The sequence below is a fragment of the Lepisosteus oculatus genome, chromosome 10 (genome assembly GCF_040954835.1).
Source record: "Lepisosteus oculatus isolate fLepOcu1 chromosome 10, fLepOcu1.hap2, whole genome shotgun sequence".
Taxonomy (NCBI): Eukaryota; Metazoa; Chordata; class Actinopteri; order Semionotiformes; family Lepisosteidae; genus Lepisosteus; species Lepisosteus oculatus.
This window is the reverse complement of record NC_090705.1, coordinates 32,804,187-32,816,952: the sequence shown is the minus strand read 5'-3', so window position 1 is coordinate 32,816,952 and position 12,766 is coordinate 32,804,187. Positions and strand designations below refer to the sequence as shown.

Sequence of the window (12,766 nt, the reverse complement as noted above, 5' to 3'; positions counted from 1 at the left end):
GTTTATTATAAAAACACTTTATGTTTTTGCTGTGAATACTAGATAGGGAGAAAACAAATTAAGATCATTTTAATCCCTTTGTAAGGCTGTTGTATTCAGATATGTAAAATATATATAATGAGGAAGTCTTGTGCTATTAATGTAGCTGTACCTGTAAACCCATACATAAAATGCCTTATATGAGCATGTAACATTGCCTGAGTAAACCAGAACAAAATACTTGGATCCTTTGTCTCCTTACGTGATATTCAAAATGATCTTTGTAAGAGGTACAGTATGCATGGAACCACATCATTGATTCATGAACAGACCCCACCTAAGAAACAATATGTATGCGTAATTCAGTTTTAATTTCTGTCTTATGAAATCAAAAGTACTGTAGTTTTCAGATGACTCAGCTGACATCTGCAATGTATTTGTTAGAGGAATTAAAGTGAAAAGAAATACAGAACAATGGTTTATCGGTTTAAACTGGAAGCTTTATTTCATGTCCTGAAAGACATCAAAGGATTACAGTTACATTTTTAGTGGTTAGTTATTTAAAAAAAGAAATAGGAAAAATAGCTTCGATTGGCTTTAAGAGCCGGTTCAGTACTGAGGCTTCTTAATAATCTTTCATTTCCCTCTCTGTTTGTGAGCAGTTCATAAGTGGAGTGTTTATCTTAATGTAATCAGCAGTTCAATACATTGCCATCTGTTATCTCTCCTTTAAAATCCCCCAAAAAAGCAATGGAAGATTTATTGTCTTGAAGAACAATTTGGTACATCTCCAGAGAGTCTGGTTTCACTGGCCTATCCAGCACTCTGGAGCTGTACAACTTTTAACCATGAAAAGCAATATGAGGTTAATAGATTTTTACAAAGAGCTGTTTAATAAAATCAAGAATAAAAACATTACAAAATATATGCTGTATTAAATAATGAATTATCGTGTATGGGATCCCTTACAAAACTGTGTTATTGTACTTATCTTAATCAGTGAGCAATACATATCACTTGGTCAAAAGAAATTAAATTAAGCTAACACTGATTCAAAGTAAATGAGTGTATTCTCTGTAAAATGCACTTAACAACATGGTTGCATTGATATGCTGGGAAGCGCTATTCTTTTTAGTTATGTTTTCATTTATTTTAACACAACCATGCCAGCAATTACACTGACCAATTACTGGAACACAAACACTTTATGCACTTTGCCCATTGATTTATCTACAAAGCAACTGGTTTACATAGCAACTGTAATTTGATGTCTAATGCAGTTAAGATTATAAAGACATGGTGCATTCTGAATAGGCACATTAAATTTTGTTATGCCTAATGAAGTTAAAGCCTTTTTTTACCTTTCCATGCTGTTTATGAATGTTGTATTTTTATATTTTAAAGGATTAAACTGATCCCTAAAACTTCACAGCAATCCTAAAATTCACAGTCAGAGAAAACTGAATTCGGTTTGTTTGGTTTTAACGCAAAATTATTTCATGATCACACAACTTTGATTCTCAGTCTGCCTTTTTAGTCAGGGAAAGTTCAGTGTAGTTATTACTGGTCTAGATATTGTTTGACCCAGATTCATAGTAATGACTAATACCCGAGGCATTCTGTTGGAAAATCAGGGTATGGTCTTTTAACCTAGCAAATATTTATTTTTAAATAAAGATGTCTGGGTGATTTATGTCAGAACAGATTCCTCTTTCAAAATTTCCTTAATATTTTTCTAGCTTGACTGAAGAGAATATTTCTTCATTAAAAGGTACCTAAAGCAAGCCAACCATTAAATTAACTTAACTTTATAAAGCTAATCACAGTGGATTTGTAATTCTCTGTCAATAAAATGTAATTGTGACACCATGTTGAAAAAATGAAAAAAATGCATACCACACTACACATTTTCATAGTTGCTACTAAAACATAGCCCTAAATTATATGGATGATTGAAAAAGGTGAAACTGATTTAGATGGTACACCATATATATATCAGTAAACACTCAAGGATGAAGTTGTTCAGTTGGGGAGCTGCGTCAGCATGCGTAGTCTGCAAAGGAACAAGTAATAGGTTTATTACAAGTAATAGGTTTATTAGCTACCCACCTGAACTACTTCAACCTACTTCTGCTGTAACCCACTATGCCTTCCACTGAATCTTTTTCTAGATCTCGTCGTTGTTCCTTCTCTTCCTCCCTGGGCTATTTGTCCCCCTATCTTACTAAACCAGTATACCGTCTCTTCACAGCGATCTGTCCCAAGACCAGGCTTTCCCACCACCTCCTATTCCTTTACAGATGTCGTCGTTATAATATAATTCCTAAAGGATTTCACCTCGAATTGAACACTTTTTCTTTTGACTCCGGTAATACTCGGAGACTTCTACAACAGTGTTTGTGGAAACTAATGCTTTCTACCATTCTCTCCCTCAAACAACAGAAGACTCAAGGATACTGTAAATCCCTCTTTTGATTGTTTCAGGCCATTTTTCTGTCAGTGCCTATCAAGATCACAAAGTATATGTGGAATAAATTGCAGCACATGGCTGATGTACAGTGTCACATTCGTTCCTCTAAACAACATTAGGGAAAATAAATAAGGCCTACAAAAAACATTACAAAATTAAATTCTGCACTAATCTATATTTCATACAGCTTGATATTAGAGATGTTTGTCTCAGATTCTTACACATGTCCTTAAACAGAAAAGACAAGCAAAGAGCCCCTGTCCTCCCTTCAGCTAATAGCTACAAATATCTCCAGACCAAGGAAGAAGCTCAAACCAATACAAGCTGTTATAACTGGGATTTATTTTAAAACGGAAATCAATGTTTTCAAAACAAATGCATTTCTGGTGAACTGATCAGATGTGCCTGGATGCTACAGAGTTGATATTATACCTTCAGGATTTGACATGTGAGCACAAAGATACTTCAGAATTTGTCTTAAGATCTTAAGACCATTCATAAAACACACCAAGCACTGCTTTAGGAATCGGTAGTTTAATGAGAGCAGAGAGAAAAGAAAGAAAGCACTTAACTGTATTTACATTTACAGTTGTAATTTCTAAGAAAAAAAGCAAGCCATGGTATGAAATATTGAGATGTCTCAGAAACAATTACATATTAATAATCCAATACAGACCTATGCTGAATCTATTTAGTCTTGCATAGTTAAGACTATGAGGTGACCTGGTTCAATTATTATCTTTAAACGCCTCAATCAGGTTAACCCAGTGGAATCTATCAGAAACATCAGGTAAAAAAAAAACCAGGAGGACTCAAATGGAAAGAAGTGAATTTAAAAGCAAGAAGAGGAGACACTTTTTTTTCACTTATTTGTGTGCAGTTTATACAATAAAATTACTCTCGAACTCCAGCTGGAGGGCTGCGGGTTTGAATCTGTGTTAAGTTTTTAATAAATAATAACAAACTTTATTTTATATAGTGCCTTTAAAGGTGGCTTCTCAAAGCGCTTTACAACAACAACAACAACAAATACACAAGATCTCGCTACAATATGTACAATGAAAATACAGCTTGACAGGAGACCACTTGGTCTCTGCATTTATCCGGTCACTGCAGGTGATGTTGGAGCCTGTTCATTAAGGTAAATTTAACTCAGCTGAGCAAATTGAAAGATTTTGGATGGGAAAATTGGATAAAAACATGTTTCCTGACCTTTGAGAAGCAAAAGCAATTGTCTTCTGTCCAACAAATGCTCACACACACCCAACCACTTAATTCCAGATGTCATGAGTCAAATTTTATACCAAGGGATATGTTTATTAATGGACCACATGTGTTCCACAAAATGCAGAATTCATGCATTTGTGTATTGCTTTTGTGTTATTATTTGAAATGCCCCTCTCCAACACACACACCACTGAACCTTCTGTTCAGAAATTCAGGTGTTCTCATGAAGAAAATTAAAAAGGTATAATTTGAGTGGGCTAGTTGAGGAGGGAAGCTGGCGATGACCGGATACCCTAACAGCTGAACTTTCAAAAATATCAGACTAGCTATTCATATTATCGACGTCCCGTCGGTTTCGCTCTTTTCAGGCACTCGTGATGCGTCGACTAGCAAGGTACATTCCAGAAACTTGACTCGGTTTCCTGTCTGAATTCCCAAACAACGTGGTTGAACTACCTTCCCTGAGCGCTAACCGCTTTCCGTACAGTGTGATCTCTGGCTACAAAGCGCTCGCTTCATAAAAGTGGGCTTGGTGCAAAACCGTACAAGAAAAAAAAAAAGAGCAGTGTAGCCCAATCGCCGAAGAAAAGAAACATGGAGTGGGCAGGGCTGTATTCGCACAAATCTTTATAAAATTCATTGCTACATCCGTCTACTACAGCTTCACATTGTAAACAAGCAAGCTGTTGTCATACGGAGCGTGGGTTAACGGGAGCAGCTGCTGAGCGATTGAGTTTGCTGTAATTTAGGATATTTTCGGTGTGCGTTTGTTTGGACTTTTGAAAAGGTAAGATTGTGCACCTGAAAATGAACAGTGCTTTTGCATAGAGTTACTTTTGTCAGATCAGTTTTGTAATACTCTTGCACTCTTAAGCCAGCTGTTACAGAAATCGAGTGTGTTTAGACGAAGTATAGTTTCTTTAAGGGTCTATGCTTTAGTAATTTTTAGGTTGAGGGGGGAACTTAGTTTCCATTTTGTAAGATCACTGATTCGTCGGTTGCAAGCGATAATTTTACTGATGTAAAATCGGTCTGAAATTCAAATGTGCAAGAAAAGGTATGGAATATACGCTTGTCATGCATAAACTTGTGATCTATTGCAAAACTTGTAGTGCGATCTGATTCTTCAAGTACACACAGTAAAATTGAACGGCACTTGAACGGAGTTTTTTCCTGTAACAACACACAAAACACTTGAGCATAGGAAACGTTAAAGGATACTGCGCTGTTTTTAAAAGTTACATTGTGAAACAACCCGTGTCTACACTATACCGTTGTTAGTATAGTTTTGCAGAGGTGCTGCAGTTGACAGTCAAACTCACAGTACCCCCTGCACTTTAAACTGTACTTTGCTGTAAATTAAATAACGTTATTTGCAGTGCAACTCTACTGCATTTGGTGTGAAGAGTGGAAATATAATGAGGAACTTAATGACATTAAAATGTGTTTCAGCAACTGTATTTGTTCACTTGGTTCCTTACTATGTATAAAAAGCTGTGACTGTAAGGACTTTCTGACCAGGATTTATTCATCACGAACCGAAGTCCGCCTCACCATCCACTCCCAAGATACTCGTAGGCGTGTGAAACCAAGATGGGAGGACGTACAAAGGGGGGGAGGTATTTAAAGTTGATTGCATATTGAATAAGAATGATGCAAGGCATCTTTCTTGTATACAATACACTTTATAAATACAGTGAGTGTGTAGTTTACGGAGAAAACGTGGTGATGTGTATATACTGATCGGTGAGACAATGGGTACCGCTCCTCCTCCCCTCGGGAAGCGGTCCTTTCTCCTTGGGACAGCTGTCCGCAGTTGACCTTAGTATCGGAACCCGTTTTTTTTTTTAAACTGGAGACCGTGTACTGCTGCTCCGAGGACACAGGTCATTCACCGCAGGTGCTAGTGTGGCACTAGGCGAGGGAAACCGAGTGCTCTTTGGTTCACTGCCAGACGGTACATTCACATGTGCAACGTGTTTTTTCCCCCTGTAACCTATAACCCAATTTACTGTATGCGTTACTTTGAACTCTCCACGTTCCAGTTAAATTCTAGTTCATCCTCTTCAGTTTTTACGTTTTAAAAGTAAACCACCCCCTCCACACAACAAGAGAAGTTATGTGTGAAGATTACAGGAGCACAATAAACTGCTGCATAAACTAAAGAAATAGAAATGTGATTTTTTTAAATCTAGAAATTATAGTTTCTATAAGTATACATTCGCTGTATGAAATAATGCTGTCATGACTTAATATATTTATAGTACCTTGATAGGAAAGGTAGTATGAATGGTAAGTGGATTTTGGTGGAATGCACCAGGATGAAGATCAAATAGCGTGAAAGTAGTGTGAGCAACAAATTGTGCAGGCTAGTTAATCATTCAGTTGATATTCTTTCCTCATGTTTTATTTCTGTAACACATACTGTGCAATCTTTGGGGTGAGGTTTTCCAGTGCAGCCCTGGAGGTCGGTATACCCACATTGGTGTTGTAAACCGCTTTTATTAATATTGCCTGCATTTTCCTGGAGACTCAACAGGTTCTGCGATTGGTTATTAATACCTTTATATGGACAGTTTTGTTTTTAGTAAGGAGGCACTCATAAAAGCTTATCAACAGCATCTGCAGTTAAGTGTAGGCCACTGAGCTTGTGACCTTGGAAAGAGTATATTGCATCTTTGATATGTGCGGTATGTCCTTCAGTAACCTTTCTAAGGAAGTTAGGCCATTATTTCATGCTTTTATACCTGAATGTCTTATTGTGCTTTCACATATGCACTGTAGTATATTTGTTGTGCTTGATTAACTTTTTTAGGAAGTTAGTTGCTCTCGGTCTGTCCTAGCAGTACCCACCTCAGTAGTCAAGATCAGGATTTCAAAGGATTCACATTGCTGGCTTGGTAGCACAGTGGTTAAGTAGGTTAAGTGGCTTTTGGGAAAATTGTCTCTGGTATTTGTGTGTGCCCTGTGACGGACTGGTGTCCTGTCTGAGGTGTATCCTGCCTTACACCTATTGTTTGTCAAGATAGACTCCAGCTCCCTTGTGGCCTTGAAATTAAGAGGGTTGAAAATGGATGGATATCAGTGGTGGAGAGTGATTTTTTTTTTTGTTGTTAGTTAAGCAGCACGATGTGTTCATGAGCGCTGCTGCAGTTGCCCGTCATCAGCTGATTGAATAAACTAATCAAATTAGTTTAGCGTTTCAAGTGAAAGAAACAGAAACAGGTTTTGGCCCTTTTTAATGCTAAATCCTCTGACTTTTTATCACTCTGCAGCATATTGTGTGTTTTCACACACTGAGCTGAACAAGGCTTGAAATAGTCCTTTAAGGCTAGAAATGGTTGGTATAATTGAATTAACAGAAAACAGAAAATGACTAAAATAAATCCAGTTTTTGTACAGTAAATTAACTTGTTTACCCTCCTGATTTCGCAGAGGGATTTTCACAGATTCTCATCCACCTTCTGACCCTATCCTTAAAAATAAGAAAACTAATTTGGATGCAGTTTAAACTCTTTAAATAGCATCATACTGTAGGTTGACCTCCAGTAAATGCACACAATGTGGATTTTCTATTATTTCTAATATTTTGTAGAATTATTTAGGAAGATGTGTTTTGCTGACATGTTTATTAATTGCAGCTTCCATTCAACTAATATGCAGCACCAAACAGCTACATATAGACTAGAGTAGAACAACAAAAATAAGTTAATGAACAGAATGACATACTTACTTAGCCACAGCCAGAACTGCATAGTAATTGGGCAAATACACAGATGCATCATGAGATCTACAGAACAGATATGATTTATATATATATATTACTTGGTTTATTTTAGATTTAAAAAATTGCTGCTTTAAGCTTCTGTATTACAGTGACAGCAAAGTGGTGTTTTATGAAGTACTGTTTTCTCAAGCTGCCTTAACGATGGTATTTTTAACATTGTGACTACACTAGTTTCTGTTCTGAAGTTTTTTGCTCCTCTCCACTAAAGAGTAGCTGCTTCCTTTAAGTTTAAGTCATGGGCACGTAGTTTCAGCCTGTTGTATAATGCTGCACGTCTCTGATTAGGACGCAACCTGATCTAAAACCTTTCTTTGGCCATTCGGATTTAATTTTTTTAAATTGTTTTTTAGCATATAGGAAATATTAATATCTGTGAGTTAAATAATTAACTTATCTTTGATCTTACTTAAGATGTAGGCCTAAATCCTTGTTTGTTTCTGTTAGGCTATTCAATTTCCCAACTCATTTCACCCTTCCATTCTCTAACCACTTCTTTCAATTCAGGGTTTAGGGACTAGCAACAGGTACAAGGCAGGGTCATCCTGGAAGCCAGTCTATCGCAGGGGATGCACAGACACAAACTCACACACTGGCACTTGGGGCCGAATAACCTACCAGTATGTTTTTGAACTGTGGAAGGAAACTGGGGCATCTTGCAGGAAACCCAGGTGAACATGGGGAGAACATGCAAACTCCATGCAGATAGCAGGTCTTGAATTGATCCCAGGGCCCTAGTGCTGCTTGGCAGCAATGCTAAAAGCTCTGCTATCCTGACACCCCCACCCCCCACTCATTACAACCAGTGTAGTAATCTGGTATTTCAAAATTTTGATTGTCAAAATACTGTTTGTGGAAATACATTCTGGGGACTTGCCTGTTCATTCAGATTATAGTAGGTCAGCTATCGATCATCAGTTGACTTTAGAAAATGTGTATTAATGCTTAATCCATTATATGTATTCAAAGAGCCTACAATAAATGTTTGTCGAACCTAAATCTCCAGTTTTAGCGCACACTTAGTTTTCACTTAGTAGCCATTAAATCATTAATTTATTCACTAGACCACTCTCGCTTCTTCAGTTTACACCAGTTGTTGAAATCAAGTGAAGTTTTCTTCTGACAAGTCTAGGAATTGTCGCTGATAAATGGAAGAGACGTCTGTCACGTGGTCTTGATGAGGAGATAGGTTGAAATGCAGATGCCTTGGGCCAATACGCAGGTTCTCTTTTAATGAAACCTTTGTTCTTATTCCCATGTTTTTAGGATGGTGTGCATACTGTAAAACCTCTGGTTTAACGGCCTTCATATTTAATGGTTGAGATCTGCTAATGAGAAATTTTATCTGTAAAATAGAATTGCCTCAGTTTCCCCACAATAAATGCACAATTAATAAAATGAGGGAAAATAAATGCTACATTAAGGAATATTAATAGTTCCTTACAGGGGTGGTCAATTGCTTACGATGGGTGTTATTTTTGTTTTGTACACTTCAGCAAAATGTATTCAGTATGTTTTTGACATGTGAAACAAAGAGCTTGTATATTTATGATAAGGCACAGGAACAATTTTCATTGACTGTTAATTGCAATTGTTAAAAACGATCCAGAAAGCATATATACCTTTATATAAATTTCTCATGTAGTGATTTTGGGGGTGGAAAAAAAACATCATTTGTTTGAGAGTTTGATATGTCTTTCCATGATGATATCTGTTGAGAATCTGTGTAATCTGCCATCTTTTGTCTGTTTCAGATCTTGATGTACTGTATATTTTCTGTTGTGAACTGCCTGCATCTGCACCAGTAGTATGCTGTTGGTGTTCTGCTTTGTCAGTTATGTTTATGAAGGTGTAAATGTAGTCTTAAATGGGCATATTTTTCATCTTTTCAGTTGGAGTTCTAACAGATTAGTTCAGAAGGATTAAGAAGCAATCGTTGTTTTCATGTGCAGTCGGTAGGATTTCTGGATCTATGCGGTTGTTTTCAACGGAATGGGCTTGCATTAAGTATACAGTGTAATATAAGAGATTTATCTTCCACAATATATTACAAGGTAATGGGTATGATAAGGTAAAAGATGTCAGTTTGTTTTGTTAGAATATCCCTTGAACTTTAATGAAGTAAGAATATCCGTTTAAATGTTTCTTCACAAGGAATGGAAGTGGAGAAATGGTTAAGTGTTTTCTTTCTTTAGTTTGTTCATACTGCACTCTTCTCTATATGGAAATGGAAGAACTGATTTGTGTACAAATATCGTAGTGAAATTTTAATAATTGCTTGTCTTTGGACCAGGGAATTAAAAAATCTTTGGTTACCTCAGTATCCGCTTTTATTTCTTCATATGTCGTAGCATTGTGGGGAAATGTATTTTGTTTAAATCACTTGACTTTTACATTTCCTTCTTCATATTTCCAAGTATTTTTTTTCCTGACTGTAATCATTTTTTTCCACTGCAATAATCTAGTCATAGGTGCTGAGTTGTTTTTATAGTAGGTCTTGTGGTTATATGGTTATTTCTTCATGTTATATGGATCTGAACGTCCACTGATCACTGAAAACATCTTTTGTTCTGCTTTATTGCTAGTTTAATATTAAAAAAAAACACATCTTAACAACCTCATATCTAAGTACTTAATTGTAGCCTCTATAAATTTCTTGCTTTTCAAGGAAAATAGATTCTGAAATGGTCTTGGATTTAATTGGTTTTGATATTTCTGTAGGAGCTCCGAAAACTCAGGTTTTTAATGATCTGCAGTTGGGGTACTCTGAAACCTTTTTAAAACTTGTGCTCACCGGTTCTTTAAGTACTGTTTCGCGGTTCATTCCACCACCTCCTTTTGGTGACCTTTGAAGCCAATGGCAGACAAACTTGAAATCCTGGTTTATAATAAAAGATGAAAGTGTCATGGTTTGCAAGCGTATTCTTCCAGTACAAAGTAGTTTTTACTGGTGAGTAAACCTGAAAGCTGTTTCTATGGCCTGACACTATTTAACAGATGTTACGCAGCCTTGTACTCTAGTAACAGAATGAGATGCGTTAATGTACAAGTGATCTGTGCTTGGCTCCCACTGTAGAATATTACACAGTGCAAACAGGGTCTTGGCAGTTGTGGGTGCTGCAAACTGTGATAGCACTGTTGTGAGGATTGAGCAAGACAACGTCTCCTTAATCTAAACTGGAGAACCTCTTCTCTTATGGTTTAAAGCTGCATTGCAAACAAATTACATGAATACTGTACACCTCCAGCAAATGCATGTTTTAAAACCTTCCATACTTGTAGGAATGTGCATCTGTAGATATTTAAAAGCTAGCAAGCCTGGCATATCCTCAGCATTTCATTTTGGAAGAGGAACTGCTGATAGTTGTACTTCTAATCCCAGCCCCAGGTTCTGGAGAGTCACAGCATTTGCAAGTTTTGATTCTACCCAAGCTTTTAATGAATTAAATGAATCTATTGCTATTAATTCAGGGTGTTTCTCTATTTTAGTCTTTGAGATGCTGTATAAAACTCACAGAGCTGTAGGCCGCTAGACTAGGAGAGAGGATCACTGACCCATGTAGTCAGTAACCTAAAGAACTCATTCTACACAGTACATTTTTGAAGAGTCATGGGTGCTTGTGAAAAACAGTTTAATTTACTGCACTACAAAACATTAAGTAAAACCAAATTATGCATGTGCTTTTTCCAATACCTCCACCCTTGTGCATGTAATGTTAATATGTAATCTAATTTTTAATTTGTTGAAGTTTTCCTCTGCTTGAAGAGGCAATAATAGGCAGTTCTGGATTAGCTGTTGCGTAACTTGTTAAAAAGTTCAATATAACCATGGAAAACTCGAATATACTTTTACGGTTGTATTTTGAATTTCAAAAATGGTTTGCTGGGTGTTTTTCAGAGAAGGAGGGGAAAAATGCCTCAGAGCATGTGCTGTACTAATGAATTTCTCTGTTTAGATATTTTAATGAAGCATAACTGATGGTCCTGAAGCAGTCTACCTAAAAGTTAAATATTAACTAAGTGAGGTTGTAGGGTTGCCCTTCACGCGTGTAGGAGGTGACCTAGATGTGGAATGAGACTGCCAACTCAGCAATGTTAACAGACCACAGAAGTAAAGAAACCGATTTTATGGCATCTTGTTTGCTTGGCAGTGCTGCCTATGGGACACATGGTGCCTCCTCTATAAACAAAACAAAAGCTTTTAGTGTGTGTGTTTTTTTTTCCCCCAAGTCACCAGCCACTCATTTCATAAAGCATTCACGTGTTTCAATCCTGGAATCTGCGTGGGGCTGAAACTTTTCTTAACAAAAGAGCCAGTTGAAAGCGACTCATTTCCGGTGGTTGGAAGGCAAAAAGCTTTTCTTGTTTGGAGAAATTTGTCGGGGTTGTGAAAGTTTCTGTTCAGCAGGACGTTGGATAATGAGACCAGTTGATTTTTTTTTTGCTTATTCTGATTGGCGATGGAATCTGTGAGCGAGGAGAAAATACCATTTTCCTTATTGTATTTGTTCCACCCCCCCCCAGATCTTATTTACACTTATTATTTTTTTTTAGAGGAAGAAAATACTAAAACTTTTAAAGATAGATTTAAACATAGTGTTGTCAACAACCCAGAGGCCAAAAACAGTGAGAAGAGCACATAAATGCAGCTGTCTGTGGTTTCCAGCAAGTTCCTGCTCTGAGAGGCACTGTGCCAAGTCTGCCTCTCCATACAGGAAGAGCATGATGAGTAACCTTTAGAAACCTCTCTGAACAAAGTACTCGGTATCTCCAGATGTCTTTTTTTGTCTGTAGTTTTTTTTTGTTTACATTAGGTCTGCAGTTTCTGGCTTTGAAGATCTCATCTTTCATTTCGAATGTGGTAATATTCTTTGACATTTTAGTAATGGCAGTCAAATGCAATGTACACGTGGTGACGATACAAAGAGTGCATGACAAACCTACCGTGGGTTTTAAATACACATGAGTGCTTGAAATGTTATATGTCTGTTCAGCACTGATGAAAGCAGTAGTATAGTGTCTTGATTGGGTTCAAACTTTATAATAGATGTTTAAGTCAGTATTCACTTTTCCCAAATATTTTTGCTCTGTAAAAAAAAACCTGAATGAATTATGTACCAAAGCACAGTTTCTCAAATGCTGTAGATTAGATGGATTGGAAAAACTTTTTTTTCCCCCCCAGAGAGAATTTCACATTTTGAAATCTCTGTAGATTAGCAGATGAGGAATGCATTGGTTGCTTTGAATTTTTGAAGGTCCTATACTAGAAAGCTTTTTCCCTCTTGAATCTCGTTTACATTTGAATA

General features: G+C 36.9%; 1 protein-coding gene across 2 annotated transcripts in view; it reads left to right on the top strand.

The window, feature by feature from the left end:
* Positions 1-3,861: 3,861 nt before the first annotated feature.
* LOC102683397 (protein NDRG1-A) overlaps positions 3,862-12,766 on the top strand; it is a 29,878-nt gene continuing 20,973 nt past the window's right edge. The window contains exons 1-2 of one of the 2 annotated variants that reach the window (XM_006635784.3): positions 3,862-3,917; positions 4,045-4,070. In XM_006635784.3, the coding sequence (XP_006635847.3) occupies positions 3,900-3,917; positions 4,045-4,070 (44 nt within the window). In that variant the 5' untranslated portion in view covers positions 3,862-3,899. Of the gene's footprint in view, positions 3,918-4,044; positions 4,071-4,146; positions 4,464-12,766 lie in introns of those variants that run through there. The other variant, XM_015357470.2, reaches the window with a different exon arrangement.